A 17,222-nucleotide genomic window follows, 5' to 3' on the forward strand; every position below is an offset into this window, starting at 1 on the left:
CAGAAACAGCCGTATCAGTCCGCCGACAGTGCGGGAGGCAGTCCGGCGTGTGTACGGACCTTTAGGCAGGACTATAACGTCCCACTGTGAACGTAGCCTGAAAGAGACTGCTGATTAACACAAAGAAGTTGTATCATTTTATTTGACTAGCAAGCACCTTAAAAAATGCTTTGAAAAGAAAGAGCCAGTGAATACTTCACACCTGTTGTGTGTGTAATTAGTAATCTGCTTCCACCATTGTTTTCACATATTTACTAGTGTTTACATCAGAGGTCAGCTCTCCAGGCAATATTCACCTCACTGTGGTAAAGTTTCAAATGGAAGCAAGGACTCTGGGATGTGGACTCTGGTGATGGGCAAACACTGAGGAGGATCTTTCATGTGGAGGAGTTAATCATTTCTACGGACTGGTCAGCTCTATACAGAAGACCTGTCCTCTTGGACCCAGTGGATGGAGAGACCGCGAACAGGCAGGTAATGTACCAATATATCCATGGCTATGCTGATGATAAACTTATAGCCGTATGCAGGTACGTAACTAGAGAGGAGCAGGGGGGCCTAGAGCTGTGGGGGCCCCCAACTACTAACCTTCTAACTACTACTACCTTCTAACTACTAACCTTCCTCTCCTCCGATGCAGGAGACCATACTCAGGTGTTTTTTGGCTACACTTGTTAGGGGTGTGAATATCATAATGGCCACACTTGATTTTTGACCCTTGTGAGATGGGCCACAAGGCCAGGAAAGGCACCAAGGGGAGGCAAGGGAACATTGGGGACTCCATCATAGTTTCGCTGGGGGGTCCTATGAATTATAGTATCGCCACTGGGTGTATGTAGAGATGTAAAGGCACCCATATACTATGAGACATTCCTTGGCAGATTCCATCACAGTGATCCAATCTGACGAAGATTATTACCGCAATATGCTGCCCAATTATAATTTAGATCAAACAGGACCATTTTGCAGGTCAACCAAGGACACGGCGGTATCTATGCGGGGGGGGGGGGGGGGGGGGGTCTTTAGAGACAGTGATGCTACACAAAACGATATGTGTGTATCACTTTTTGTTTTGGGCCCCCCTCCTCTCTCTCTCAGTATATATATAGACATAAGTATTTCGGTTTCTCTGTGACCTCCCAGTACGATCCATTCTTTATCCAGGAATGAATGTTACCACATAATTCAGTGTATGTATTATATGCATTATGTATTGTTGCCATGTTAGGGGGAAAACATTTCATAAAGTTGGAATTTGTTTGCCTGAAATCATCCGCACTTGCTGGTTGTTCTAAAAACAGACCATACATTTTTCCATTCACAATGCAGAACAATCAATTTGATAATGAATTGAATGTGAAATTGAATGCAAATTTTATGTTCATCAATGGCAAACAATCTTTTGATCAACCCTTTGCCATTTGGCATATGTATATTTTGGAGTTGCACTTACATATCTGGTTTTGCTATATCATTGTAGACATGATGGTCCTTATTTTCTTGCTTGGTGGGAGCTTTATGACCCATACTCACGGGCTACAATTGGAGCGCGCGTGTTGCGGCCGACAGGTCGCCCATGAGTATGCGGCGTTGCACGAGCGCGCACCCCGAACTGTCGCTCGTCGCTGATGTCGCCAGGCGATTGAACAGCCGCCGCAACTCCGCCGCAACTGTCGCTAGTCCGCGTGAGTACGCGGACTAGCGACAGCAACAAGATAGGAACACATTGGGCTTCCGGCGGGGGGAGGAGCAACAGCGACAGCTTCCGCTGCATCAGTTGCCAGGTCCCTCCGCCGTGTGCCAAGGAGATAATTTTTCATCTTCTGTTTAAAATAACTTTTCAGCATTCTGAAATTGAAGAAAAAACACAACGTTTTTCTTGCTTGCTGGTAGCTTACAAGGCATTTTATTGACAAGAGCCCATATGCAATTAACTTTTTCTCCTGAGGCCGGGTTTACACTTGTGGTGTGTGTTTGCGCTGCTATGCCCCGCCCCTGCCGCATTGCACTGCAACGCACAAAACCACAAACATATGACCCTGCGGAAGAGTATGCCAACAGGATCATAAGTCTAGTGCCACCCTCCCACACACCCGTTACCCTGTGACATACTCCATGCCTGACGGAAAGTATGTCACTGGGATTCCCAGGGATTCCCGTGAATTCCCATTGTTCTGCGCATGCGCGCTGTGAGGCCGCCGGCACCTTTTAAAAAGATAGGTCACCTGTTAGCTTAAATTACTTCCGCCACTACACAGGTCCAGCTGTAACGCACTGTTGACTTTGCAGTGGCTCGGTGGTGGATCGTGCATTTCCGGCACAACGTGAAGCAGTGAGTGTGCAAAGCCCCATTGGCTTACCTTGCCAATGCGTTATCCTACGGCAAAACAGGTTAATGCAATGCACATTTGCAATGCAAGTGTAAAAGGGGCCTGAGTGATATTTTCAAAGTTGACAATGAAATTCTTTTTAAATCACAGTAATCAAGAAAATACTTAAAGTATGATATAAAAAACAAACTGCACTTACCTGGGGCTTCTTCCAGCTCCTGGCAGTCGATCGGTGCCCTCGTCGCAGCTCCTCTCCCTCCCGGCGTCCAGCGGTGAAGAAGCCAGGTCGGCTTCTGGGTCGGCTTCATGTGCGCTCCACGGCGGGGGGTCACGTGGTGTAAGTGACGTCATCTGGTCTCTACTGCACAGGCGCAGTAGTTTTGCGCCTGCGCAGTAGAGACCCGATGACGTCCCTACACCATGTGACCACCTGCCGTGAAGCGCACAGAAGCCGACCTTGCGAGGTCGGCTTCTTCACCGGTGGACGCCGGGGGGTAGAGGAGCTGCGGCGAGGGCACCGATCGACTGCCAGGAGCTGGAAGAAGCCCCAGGTAAGTGCAGTTTGTTTTTTACATCCTGCGCGAACCCTCCCTTTAAAGTGAACCCAAGTTAAAAATACAAGATTTCAGAAATAAAATCTATTTTCTAAATTATAATAATAAATAGCAACCTTTTTTCAGCTGCATGAAGACAAATATAAAATATTTTACATTTATTGGAGGAACCCCTCCCTTCCAGCAAAGGAGGAATTGCTAATGGCTGCCACCTGTATAACCCTAGTTATGAAAAGAGAAGGGTGAAAAGCATGCACTGAAATGCTCATAGGCTTGAAGGAGTGTTTATTTATCTTTGTATGTGTCAGAGTGGTGCAACTAAATATTTTAAATTAAAAAATGTTTGGTTTGGGTCCGCTTTAAAATAGTTTTAATAGTTCTTTCGATTACTTTTTCAATTGCAAATTGCTGAAAAGTTATTCTAAATAAAACTGTGACATATGTTAAAGAGAAAAGTGGATACTAATCGAAAAAAGAAGATGAAAGAAAAGAAAAATGAAAAATGCAAAAAAGACAAATGCAAAGGAAAAATGTTTTTTAGAAAAATTACAGTTTAACCACTTCAGGATTCTGCGTACGCATAAGTACGCCCCTGAATCCTGAAGCGGTTTCCATGGGAGCGGCCGCTCCATGTCAGTTCACGGAGGGTGTCTCCGTGAACATCCTGCGAGCCTCCGATCGCGGCTCGCAGGGTAAATGTAAACACGCGGGGAACATCTTCCCCGCTGTTTACATACATACGGCGCTGATGCGCAGCAGCGCCGTAAAGGAGATCGGCGATCCCCAGCCTCTGATTGGCCGGGGATCGCTGGCATCTGATAGGCTGAAGCCTATCTGAGGCGGCGCAGGACGGATTTCCGTCCTGCGCAGCCCATAATGAAGAGGGGAGGGAGGGAAGGAGGCAGAGGGAGGAATAGCGCTGCGGAGGGGGGGGGTTTAAGGAGCCCCCCCGCTAGGCACAGCAGCGCGGCGGCGATCAGACCCCCCCCAGCAGAACATCCCCCTAGAGGGGAAAAAAGGGGGGGAAGTCTGATCGCCCTGCCTGCTATCTGATCTGTGCTGCGGGCTGAAGAGCCCCCGCAGCACAGATCATCCAAACCATCCGAAACCCGGAAGTGGTTAAAAAACATTTTTTCTTTGCATTTAAAAAAAAAAATGTTCTCAAAAACTAAAGTTCTTTTTTTGACTATTCTCCTTAACATATGTAGCAATTTTGGTGGCAATCGCATATAGGGCTTTGCTATTAAGCGCTAAAGTTGCTACAAAATTACAAAAAAAAATTACAAATGAATTACACGAAATCGATTGAACTTAACCACTTGCCGACCGCCCCCAGCCGATGGGCGGCGGCAAAGACTGGGCCCAAACGACCGCAATACGCCCATCGGCGGGGGCGGCTGCGGGAGTGGCTATGCGGCGATCGCGTCATTCGTGACGCGATCAGCCGCCGGGGACTCGCTCCGCCCACCGTTCGTAGTAACCCGCCGGCCGTTCGGAAGCGCCGGCGGGTTACTAGCACCCGGATCGCCGCTGCACATATGTATAATAGGCTTTGTAATGTATACAAAGCCTATTATACTGGCTGCCTCCTGCCCTGGTGGTCCCAGTGTCCGAGGGACCACCAGGGCAGGCTGCATCCACCCTAGTCTGCACCCAAGCACACTGATTCCCCCCCCCTGCCCCCTGATCGCCCACAGCACCCCTCAGACCCCCCCCTGCCCACCCCCCCAGACCACTGTTTGCACCCAGTCACCCCCCTAATCACCCATCAATCACTCCCTGTCACTATCTGTCAACGCTATTTTTTTTTATCCCCCCCCCCTGCCCACTGCCCCCTCCTGATCACCCCCCCACCCCTCAGATTCTCCCCAGAACCCCCCCCCCAGACCCCCCCCCCCCCCCCCCGTGTACTGTATGCATCTATCCCCCCTGATCACCTGTCAATCACCTGTCAATCACCCGTCAATCACCCGTCAATTACCCCCTGTCACTGCTACCCATCAATCAGCCCCTAACCTGCCCCTTGCGGGCAATCTGATCACCCACCCACACCAATAGATCGCCCGCAGATCCGACATCAGATCACCTCCCAAGTGCAGTGTTTACATCTCTTCTCTCCTCTAAACACCCACTAATTACCCATCAATCACCCATAAATCACCCCCTATCACCACCTGTCACTGTTACCCATCAGATTAGACCCTAATCTACCCCTTGCGGGCACCCAATCACCCGCCCACACGCTCAGATTGCCCTCAGACCCCCCCTTATCAATTCGCCAGTGCAATATTTACATCTGTTATTCCCTGTAATAACCCACTGATCACCTATCAATCACCCCCTGTCACTGCCACCCATCAATCACCCCCTGTCACTGCCACCCATCAATCAGCCCCTAACCTGCCCCTTGCGGGCAATCTGATCACCCACCCACACCAATAGATCGCCCGCAGATCCGACATCAGATCACCTCCCAAGTGCAGTGTTTACATCTCTTCTCTCCTCTAAACACCCACTAATTACCCATCAATCACCCCCTATCACCACCTGTCACTGTTACCCATCAGATTAGACCCTAATCTGCCCCTTGCGGGCACCCAATCACCCGCCCACACACTCAGATTGCCCTCAGACCCCCCCTTATCAATTCGCCAGTGCAATATTTACATCTGTTATTCCCTGTAATAACCCACTGATCACCTGTCAATCACCTATCAATCACCCCCTGTCACTGCCACCCATCAATCACCCCCTGTCACTGCCACCCATCAATCAGCCCCTAACCTGCCCCTTGCGGGCAATCTGATCACCCACCCACACCAATAGATCGCCCGCAGATCCGACATCAGATCACCTCCCAAGTGCAGTGTTTACATCTCTTCTCTCCTCTAAACACCCACTAATTACCCATCAATCACCCCCTATCACCACCTGTCACGGTTACCCATCAGATTAGACCCTAATCTGCCCCTTGCGGGCACCCAATCACCCGCCCACACCTCAGAAAGTCCTCAGACCCCAGCCCTGATCACCTCGCTAGTGCATTGCTTGCATCTATTTCCCCCCTCTAATCACACCTTGAGACACCCATCAATCACCTCCTGTCACCCCCTAGCACACCTACCCATCAGATCAGGCCCTAATTTGCCCCGTGTGGGCTCCTGATCACTCGGCCAAACCCTCAGATCCCCCTCAGACCCCCTTCCGATCACCTCCCCAGTGCATTGATTGCATCTATTTTCCCCTCTAACCGCCCCCTGAGACACCCATCAATCACCTCCTGTCACCCCCCTAGCACTCCTATCCATCAGATCAGGCCCAAAACATCCTGTCATCTAAGAGGCCACCCTGCTTATGACCGGTTCCACAAAATTTGCCCCCTCATAGACCACCTGTCATCAAAATTTGCAGATGCTTATACCCCTGATCAGTCATTTTGAGAAATTTGGTTTCCAGACTACTCACAGTTTTGGGCCCGTAAAATGCCAGGGCAGTATAGGAACCCCACAAGTGACCCCATTTTAGAAAGAAGACACCCCAAGGTATTCTGTTAGGTGTATGATGAGTTCATAGAAGATTTTATTTTTTGTCAAAAGTTAGCGGAAATTGGATTTTTATTGTTTTTTTCACAAAGTGTCATTTTTCACTAACTTGTGACAAAAAATAAAATCTTCTATGAACTCACCATACCCCTAACGGAATACCTTGGGGTGTCTTCTTTCTAAAATGGGGTCACTTGTGGGGTTCCTATACTGCCCTGGCATTTTAGGGGCCCTAAACCGTGAGGAGTAGTCTAGAAAACAAATGCCTCAAAATGACCTGTGAATAGGACGTTGGGCCCCTTAGCGCACCTAGGCTGCAAAAAAGTGTCACACATGTGGTATCGCCATACTCAGGAGAAGTAGTATAATGTGTTTTGTGGTGTATTTTTACACATACCCATGCTGGGTGGGAGAAATCTCTCTGTAAATGGACAATTGTGTGTAAAAAAAATCAAAAATGTGTCATTTACAGAGATATTTCTCCCACCCAGCATGGTTATATGTAAAAATACACCGCAAAACACATTATACTACTTCTTCTGAGTACGGGGATACCACATGTGTGACACTTTTTTGCAGCCTAACTGTGCTAAGGGGCCCAAAGTCCAATGAGTACCTTTAGGATTTCACAGGTCATTTTGAGACATTTGGGTTCAAGACTACTCCTCACGGTTTAGGGCCCCTAAAATGCCAGGGCAGTATAGGAACCCCACAAGTGACCCCATTTTAGAAAGAAGACACCCCAAGGTATTCTGTTAGGTGTATGATGAGTTCATAGAAGATTTAATTTTTTGTCACAAGTTAGCGGAAATTGATATGTATTGTTTTTTTTTTCACAAAGTGTCATTTTCCGCTAACTTGTGACAAAAAAAAAATCTTCTATGAACTCACCATACTCCTAACGGAATACCTTGGGGTGTCTTCTTTCTAAAATGGGGTCACTTGTGGGGTTCCTATACTGCCCTGGCATTTTAGGGGCCCTAAACCGTGAGCAGTAGTCTAGAATCCAAATGCCTCAAAATGACCTGTGAATAGGACGTTAGGCCCCTTAGCGCACCTAGGTTGCAAAAAAGTGTCACACATGTGGTATCGCCGTACTCAGAAGAAGTAGTATATTGTGTTTTGGGGTGTATTTTTACACATACCCATTCTGGGTGGGAGAAATATCTCTGTAAATGGACAATTGTGTGTAAAAAAAATCAAACAATTGTCATTTACAGAGATATTTCTCCCACCCAGCATGGGTATGTGTAAAAATACACCCCAAAACACATTATACTACTTCTCCTGAGTACGGCGGTACCACATGTGTGGCACTTTTTTGCACCCTAAGTGCGCTAAGAGGCCCAAAGTCCAATGAGTACCTTTAGGATTTCACAGGTCATTTTGCGACATTTGGTTTCAAGACTACTCCTCACGGTTTAGGGCCCCTAAAATGCCAGGGCAGTATAGGAACCCCACAAATGACCCCATTTTAGAAAGAAGACACCCCAAGGTATTCCGTTAGGAGTATGGTGAGTTCATAGAAGATTTTATTTTTTGTCACAAGTTAGCGGAAAATGACACTTTGTGAAAAAAAAAACAATTAAAATCAATTTCCGCTAACTTGTGACAAAAAAAAAAATCTTCTATGAACTCACCATCCTCCTAACGGAATACCTTGGGGTGTCTTCTTTCTAAAATGGGGTAATTTGTGGGGTTCCTATACTGTCCTGGCATTTTAGGGGCCATAAACCGTGAGGAGTAGTCTTGAAACGAAATTTCTCAAAATGACCTGTGAAATCCTAAAGGTACTCATTAAACTTTGGGCCCCTTAGCGCAGTTAGGGTGCAAAAAAGTGCCACACATGTGGTATCGCCGTACTCAGGAGAAGTAGTATAATGTGTTTTGGGGTGTATTTTTCCACATACCCATGCTGAGTGGGAGAAATATCTCTATAAATAGACAATTGTGTGTAAAAAAAATAAAACAATTGTCATTTACGGAGATATTTCTCCCACCCAGCATGGGTATGTGTAAAAATACACCCCAAAACACATTATACTACTTCTCCTGAGTACGGCAATACCACATGTGTGGCACTTTTTTGCAGCCTAACTGCGCTAAGGGGCCAAAAGTCCAATAAGCATCTTTAGGCTTTACAGGGGTGCTTACAATTAGGCACCCCCAAAATGCCAGGACAGTGAACACACCCCACAAATGACCCCATTTTGGAAAGTAGACACTTCAAGGTATTCAGAGAGGAGCATAGTGAGTCCGTGGCAGATTTCATTTTTTTTTTTGTCGCAAGTTAGAAGAAATGGAAACTTTTTTTTTTTCTTTTTTTTGTCAGAAAGTGTCATTTTCCGCTAACTTGTGACAAAAAATAAAATCTTCTATGAACTCACCATGCCTCTCACTGAATACTTTGGGATGTCTTCTTTCCAAAATGGGGTCATTTGGGGGGTATTTGTACTATCCTGGAATTTTAGCCCCCCATGAAACCTGACCGGTGCGCAGAAAAGTCAGAGATGCTTGAAAATGGGAAAATTCACTTTTGGCACCATAGTTTGTAAACGCTATAACTTTTACCCAATCCAATAAATATACACTGAATGGTTTTTTTTTTATCAAAGACATGTAGCAGAATAACTTTCGCGCTCAAATGTATAGGAAATTTTACTTTATTTGAAAAATGTCAGCACAGCAAGTTAAAAAAGTCATTTTTTTGCCAAAATTCATGTCTTTTTTGATGAATATAATAAAAACTAAAACTCGCAGCAGCAATCAAATAGCAGCAAAAGAAAGCTGTATTAGTGACAAGAAAAGGAGGTAAAATTCCTTTAGGTGGTAGGTTGTATGACCGAGCAATAAACCGTGAAAGCTGCAGTGGTCTGAATGGAGAAAAAGGCTCTGGTCCTTAAGGGGCGAAAAGACTGTGGTCCTCAAGTGGTTAATTATGTAAAGATGTACAAGTTACAAAAAGAATTGTTCAAAAAGACTGTAGTTTTTGAGAAAATCGATTTAAAAAAAAAAATGTTTTTATACTGTCATTTTTCTAGGTTTAAAAACCATTTTGCTTTGCATTTTAAAATCCATTTTCTCAAAACCTACAAGGTCTTTTTGAAAAATTGTTTTTTTTACTTGTGCCCAATATTCTCCGTAATATATGTAGCAATTCTGGTAGCAATAGCATGTATGGGTGCTTTGCTATTCACCACCAAAGTCGGCACGAAATTACTTGTAAATTACACGTAAATTCATGCGTAATTACCAATGAGTACACAAAGTCAATTGAATTACGAATTTATAATTATGTGTATGCGTAATTGCAAACATTTACGCGTAATTTTGCCTAATCGTAGTTAGCAGATTATGATCATCATTAATTAAAATCACCAATTTAACCACTTAACGGACCAGGGGATACTTCGCTGATCAGTGCTGCGTGGGCTCTCCGGCCCACAGCACAGATCAGCAGTGAGGCAGGGCGATCAGACTGCTCCCTTTTTTCCCCACTAGGGGGATGTCCTGCTGGGGGGGTCTGATCGCCGCCGGCTGTTTTGGTTTAGCGGGGGGGGGGCTCCTCAAAGCCCCCCCTCCGCAGCACTATTCCCCCTTCCCTCTCCTCCTTACGGTGGGTGGCACAGGATGGCTATCCGTCCTGCGCCGTCTCTAATAGGCCTCAGCCTATCAGACTGCGGTGATACCCGGCCAATCAGAGGCCGGAGATCGCCGATCTCCTTAAAGGCGCTGCTGCGACAGCAGCGCCGTATGATGTAAACACAGGGGATTTCTTCCTTGAACGAGTGGCCGTTTCCATGGAAAACCACAAACGACCTGCCGCCGCCTATCGGCGTTAGGCGGTCGTTATGTGGTTAAAAGACTTGCCTACAGTTTAACCCGCATCCAGCATCCAGTTTTTTTCATTGATCCAAATGACTGATTTGATTTAAAAAAATGGAGAAAAGACAATAAGAAATTAGCACCTTAGTGGATCAAAGTGATCCAATTATCCCTGGAAAATTGATCATCAGGTGAACTGATAAGTTTTAACAAAATACAATACCACTTTAAAAAAATCATGCATCGCTCGAAAGTCAAGAGTAACATTTCCATTTACTTTGTCCTCACACATGTCACATGATAACATTTATATCAATTGGGTGGTGAGAAGGAGCAGCAGGGAACTGATGGCTGAGTACCTTCACAATGCTTTGGACAGTACAAAGCTAGCAAGGACAGCAGGGTTTACAGTACACAATGTAGAAATAATAAAGTTCACCCCCTTCCCGTCATACATCACACTTTGACTGCTTGCTCATCTTTTTAGTGCTGCCTTCCCAAATTCCACCTCCAATCAATTGCTTAGGTTGATAGTAGGAGGTGCTCTCTGGCATACCTTCTATTAAGCGGTTGCTGCTCTCTGATCACTTTCCAGCTGGACAGTGTTGTGTTCAGTTGTCACGGAGGCAGGATAACTGAAACTAAGTTTATTTACAGGATTCACCAGCTCTCTACAATTATCAGTGTTTTCACTTCATATTTCTAGCCAGAGCATAACAGGAACCAACGACCCACAACAGCCTAGATAATCTTATACACCAATACAAGTGCCATCTACATACACCAGAACAGTGCCATCTACACTACAGGCCCTATGTATGAACACTACAGAGAGTAAATGATTATTTGCTGGGCTACCTTTGAATAACAAATGTCCTCTTTTCATAAGGCATTGCATGCCTTGGTGAGAATGGTGAATCCTGGCATTGTGGAAAGTTTTTGGAAGAAGGCATTTGTTGGTAAACGGCAATCATAAAAAGTTTTGTACATGGGGGAAGGGATTTTCCAAAGCAGAATTTGATTCAAATCTGGTAAATATGAGCACACCTAATAACAACCCGTAGAAAAAAAAGACTCATGAGATTAGAAGTCTACTTTATGCAAGAAATACACATGAAGATTGGTTGGTCGGAAATGTGGACATTTCTTTTCTCCGGAATCTGAATGAGCATCCCTATAGATCAGATAAATGCCTAAAATTTACCGAATGACCAATTTTCCTGTTCTAGCATTTTGCACCAGTAGATATTACACCATATAGTAGATAAATCTTGTCTAATATCAATCACACCACCGCAGCTGCTAGCTCTATTCTTCCTTGTACATTACAAAGCTATGATGCCCCCCCACCCATGTACCAGCCCATTTAATGCAATAAAGAATAAGTTTTCATTCGATTATTATTATTATTATTATTATACCTTATCGGGAGCTCACAAAGAGGATGACCTTGCCAAATTGGCTTACAATCTAAGGGGTGGGGAAGAGGGACACATGAGAGGGGGTGGGGTGTAAGTCAAAGGGAGGGGAATGGAGCTATGGGCATGGCGCCTAAGCAAGGGTGAACAGTTGGGTCTTTAACCACTTTGCATCTAGACCTTGTTTCCACCTTGTGGACCAGAGCAGAGCAGTTTTGACATTTTAACTAAGTCGCTATTTAATCAGCAATAACTTTATCCCTACTTATGACACCTAAATGAAATATATATAGTTTTTTTTCAAGACTAGGCTTTCATTGTATGGCATTTTTTCCCTCAAACAATTTTGTTTTCTATGCAAATAATAGGAAAAAGAGGGAAAAATATTAAACACATATATATATTTCTCCGTTTTACGAACTTTAAAAATAAAAGGCGCTATTGTAGCTAAAAAACACAAATTTTGTTTTGCGGTTTCTACTGTTAATCACTTAAATTATGTTCCTGTCACAATTTATGGTTAGGATATTTGATTCTGAAATAATGCTACAGTGTGTATTTTTCACTATGAACTGAGAAAATAAAAGTAATTTTAATGGTAAAAATCAATCTTATTGGCTCAGGGAACATGCATCCGCTTTTACCAATTAGTGCTGCAGCAGATAGTGTCGGAGGTTCTGCAAAGGAGAAAGCCCAATCCTGCACAGCTGTGCTTCAGCTACAACACTTATATCTATGATTTGTGGAGCGTTTTGGTGTAGCGTTTGTTATTTTTTGTTACAGTAGAGCTGTAACTGAACAGCTTCTGTAACAAAAACGCCTGGAAAACCGCTCTGATCTAGCGTTTTTCAGAGCTGTTTTCCACTTTCCTATACTTAACATTGAGGCTGAATCGCTTCAGAAATCAGCTGAAATGCTGCAGGACCCGCGTTTGCGTTTGGGAGAAAATCACATCGCTCCGGTGTGCTCTATCCCATTCAAATACATTAGCCAAGCGCTTTTCAAAGCGCTAGCCTTTTTAAAAATGCTCAGAAAAGCTTTTGGTGTGGTGCACATGTGTGTATGCACCCTAAAACAGCAGAACAAAGTAACAGAACATCCATGTTTCTTCCATTGCAATGTTCTTTTTCTTTTTTACGCTCAACCTGTTCGCTACTGTGTAATTTGTATATGCTGGTAAATCTGTGTTTTCTACCTTTGGTTGAGAACAATTGCTACATACATTTTATTTACTGTATTTTTTGGCACGTAAGACGCTCTGTATTATAAGACACACCTAGGTTAGAGGACAAAAATCAGGGAACAAAATAAAAAACTAAACCTGGTGCGTTTGGGGGCCAGGGGTGTCTTTTGAACCTTCTCCCCCCCTTACCAAGCTGTCTCTTAAGGCGCGTACACATGCCGTATTTTTACAAGCGACGGGTCCGTCAGACCCTCCCGTGGAGCAGTCGTTCTGCTGACAGTTGCACGTGTGTACAAGCTGCCGACAGCTTGTACACACGTGCTACTGTCAGCAGAACGACTGCTCCATGGGAGGGTCTGACGGACCCGTCGCTTGTAAAAATACGGCGTGTGTACGCGCCTTAAGTTGCACTGATCAGCTACACTACACTAAGGCTGGTTTCACAGTGGGACATTTAAGTCCCACGTTACAACAGCCAGTAACGCAGCCTAACTCACAGCACTGTAAAATCAATTGTGCTGTTCACAGTGCCCACGTTGCGTTACATGGTAACGCAGCACGTTTAAACAAAGTGCTGCATACTGTACGTTATACTGGGCTAAGCAGCGTTAGACTGCTTGCACATGCTCAGTAATGTTGGAGGAGGAGGTCTCCCCTCCTCCTCCTCCCCCGCTGCCAGCCACATGGCTAATTAATATTCACTGCACTGCAGAGACTCGTTGTAGGACTGTAGTGTTGTCCAGATCATGAACGAATCGTTCATTTGATCCAGATCTTTTTTGTGAGTCAAATCATCCAGATCATCACAATGAAAGATTCGGTTCACAGTGGATGTCTGTCTGGAAGAAACAGGAACATACAGAATGTACAGTGCAGGGAAAGTCCTGTCCTGCTAGTCATTTCACCCAGTCTGCTTACCTAGTAAAATGATTCAAATGATTCGGTTCAAAGATCCGGATCTTTTCAATGATCCGATTCAAATGATCCGAATCCTTAAAAATATCCGGACTTCCTATCACTAACCTGGAGCGGCTGCTTTGAGAGCTGCATAACGCAGCTCAATCTGACGTCCAACTTCAACACCACCATGCGTTGCGTTAGGGGCACGTTATGCGTCCATAACGTCCCCTAAAACGCAATGTCTTGGTGTGTAAGTAGCCTTATGCCTGCTACATCTACCAGCTAAGCTGCACTACATTACACTACACTACACTGCACCACAGACTACACTACACTCACCCATGCTGCCCACCCAGGATCGGGCCCATTATCTCCTGAGAGAAAAAATAGATTGAATACGGGGAAAAAAAATGTTAGCTTTAGAAATCAGGTTGATCAGACGCCACGTGTTGTGGCGCGTGCTGCTTCCCCAGGTCCTGCCAAAATAAATGTGTACATTGGCACTGTAGCACCTAATGCAATTTGCTTGTAACACTACATCCAGAATGCAGTGATCACTGAGCACAACAACAAGCGTTATTTTGGGTTGTGGATGACGGCCAATAGCTTTGTTCTCCACCATTCACCCCGCCCACCGCATAATGTCACATCTGCACCACTCCGTTGGCCCTCCACTACACTAAATACAACACAACTATGCATCTGTACAGCCTCAGCCCAGCAATGTCACCTGAGGAATCGAGTCCTAATCCCCGTCATGTGACATCCATCTAGCGTGTGTATGGGCCTTCGGGAACTCAGCAAACATAAAGAACAGGAGTGAGAGACTCTAATCTGCAAACCTGGATTGTTACCTTTTAAAAGTAAACTAAGCATAAGGGATCTTTGGAAATTCCTAATTAGGATTCTGGCTCATTTTAAAACTGCTCACATCTCCCATATCGCATATATCTAATAATAATCTTCAGTATCTAAATGTGTACACACGATACAATAAAATGATCCGATTTCACGGCAATTCGATAAAAACAAATGGATTTCCTGAAAAAATTGAAAGTTTTTTTATTTATTCGAGCAAGAAATAAAATTCAATTTCCCATTTCAATAAGACGATCGGGAGAGGTGGATTTTTCTGATAAATTTTTATGAAAATTGAATGGCATAGGATAGCTTGTCAATTTCCTTATATATATACTCCCAAGCAATTTTCTCAGCAATTTTCTCACTGTTTTTAATCATTTATTTTTTCATAACTGGGAAAAAATTTAACATGTTTGGTACATTGGTCAGATTTATTAAATGTTACACTCAATCAGAAAAATTGATTGTAAACCTTGAATTGAAAAGAAATTTAAGAAATGTTATAGTGTGTGGCCACAGCTCATAGAAGGTCACAACAAGGTCAATCCCAATTCTTCCACATCTTACCAGCTGCCACAGATATGAAAGTTTATGGTGATTTATGTCTCAGGACTTAAATAATTTCCTGTAGGCTACATCCAGTCAAGCATGGAGACCTCCAGTCACCCATAGAGGAACGTATGGTGACTTCAAGAGGAACTGTAGTGAAAAGAAACGAAAATTTATAGATTAGTCAGTATCAATGGTGGCAACATCTTTAGTTCTGCCAGTTGATCTGTGCAGAATGTTTGTTACTGAGAGTTCTATGCAAAAAAAGGGGATACTGCTTGCTTGGCAGCTGGAAACAGCTATTCTTTCCCAAAATGCTATGAGACTGCAAACTGTCAAGACCATGGTCATGACATCACACTGAGGGAGGGGTTTCACCACAATATCAGCCATACAGATCCCCAGATTACCTGATTGAGAAAAGGTAAAGATTTCTGGTGGGAAAGGGGTATCAACTACTGACTGGATTTAAATTCAATCCTTGGTTAAACTTCCTCTTTAACCACTTCACCACAAAGTGTTTTTTTCCCTTAAAATCCAAAGCAATTTTCACATTTCAGTGCTGCTTCCATTATTCCGCGAATAACTTTATCCGTACTTATCACACCTCTAATGATACATTTTTTGTATCACAAAATTAGGCTTTCTTTGGGTCATACTTTTTTTGGTAAAAATTATTTTAATTTATGTGCATTTTAAAGGAAATAAAAAGAAAAAAATGAAAAAAACAAACAAACATTATTTCTCAGCCATTATAGTTTTAAAATAAAACATACAGCTATAGACTAAAAACACACACATTTTATTTGCCCATTTGTCCTGTTTATTACAATGTTTAAATTAGGTCCCTAGTCCAATGCATGGTGACAATATTTTATTTGGAAATTAATTGTTATTAATATTTTGTGTCTTCAGTGGTTCCTGAAATGCACCTGCAACAAGCATGCAGCCAGAGGAGCCAATCAGAAATATAGCAATAGCCACAGCAGCCATAGTAACTGCCACAGGGGAAGGGGGGCATGGAAAGCAACTGGTATTTAATGTGTTCACCAACGTGTGACTTTACAGATCTGTGTCCATGTTCTGTATGGACTGTATATTCCATTTGAATTAAGTTGCTATGGCCATTTGGGAAGGTGTAATTGTTTGAGTATTTCAAACACTGAAACAGCCATGCCAGTGGAGTCAGATCACCTGTCTCTGAGTCAGTGACAGGGACAGCATCAGAGACAGCGGATCAGCATAAGGCTCCCTGTACACTGCATGCGATTCTCATTCTGATGTTTAATTGTTTTTTACATGCGATTCCCGATTTTTAATCATTACTGCATGCTGCGTTTTTTCTGCATTTTTCTGTTGACAGCATTCAGGGAAAATCAGAATCTGATTTTGAAAAGTAGAATCAGAATCGCAAATCAGATTTGCAGCGTGCAGCGAGCCTAACAGTCATTTATTAAACACTGAAATCATGTTGGCGACACAAAAATACGTTCATAGGTTTTATCCAGATAGTTCTCTGCTTGTGAATTTCAATATTTGAATGTGATAATTATTTTTAATCTCTTTGTTATGTGGCTCTCAGCTGAATTGGTAAAGATGGCAACGGACAAAGATAATAACGAGACGAACAACCTGAACTGCAACCCCTCCTCCCCGGAGTACAATGTGCCACCAGCCAATCAGAAACGGTCCTGCTGCGCCTCGCTGAAGGTAACACGACACCTGCAGACATCTACTAATACAGATTTGAGTGGTGAAAGTAAGAAGTATGAAGGTAGATTATGAGGGTGCCCCCTACAGGCCTATCCATAGCAGTCTCACTCCCTCGCCATTGGAATGATAGATTTGCTGCTATGAAAATATCTTTACTTTGTCATCACCAAAATGAAATTCTGCTGATACTGGGTTCCTTTAGGCCTGCTACAAAAATACTGGGAGTTCTGGTTCTTCATAACTGACTAACTGGGTGTCCTGACTCCTGTAACAACCCTCTATTAGCCCCTCCCATAGAGTTTTATCCATCCAACACATACCTTGAATTGAAGAGACCAAAGCAGGCT

The 17,222-nt window shown here is 43.9% G+C and overlaps 1 protein-coding gene and 1 long non-coding RNA gene across 3 annotated transcripts in view; one reads left to right on the top strand and one right to left on the bottom strand.

Annotated features, from left to right (window-relative positions):
• The first annotated feature begins 345 nt into the window (after positions 1-345).
• LOC137564305 (solute carrier organic anion transporter family member 1B3-like) overlaps positions 346-17,222 on the top strand; it is a 74,219-nt gene continuing 57,342 nt past the window's right edge. The window contains exons 1-2 of the mRNA XM_068278033.1: positions 346-474; positions 16,745-16,872. Coding sequence (XP_068134134.1) covers positions 16,759-16,872 — 114 coding nt within the window. The 5' untranslated portion in view covers positions 346-474; positions 16,745-16,758. The remainder of the gene's footprint in view (positions 475-16,744; positions 16,873-17,222) is intronic.
• LOC137564308 (uncharacterized) overlaps positions 14,977-17,222 on the bottom strand; it is a 205,368-nt gene continuing 203,122 nt past the window's right edge. Inside the window, exon 6 of one of the 2 annotated variants that reach the window (XR_011030571.1) lies at positions 14,977-15,312. This is a non-coding gene — a long non-coding RNA (uncharacterized lncRNA). The remainder of the gene's footprint in view (positions 15,313-17,222) is intronic. The other variant, XR_011030570.1, reaches the window with a different exon arrangement.

Source organism: Hyperolius riggenbachi, chromosome 3, assembly GCF_040937935.1.
Source record: "Hyperolius riggenbachi isolate aHypRig1 chromosome 3, aHypRig1.pri, whole genome shotgun sequence".
Lineage (NCBI taxonomy): Eukaryota > Metazoa > Chordata > Amphibia > Anura > Hyperoliidae > Hyperolius > Hyperolius riggenbachi.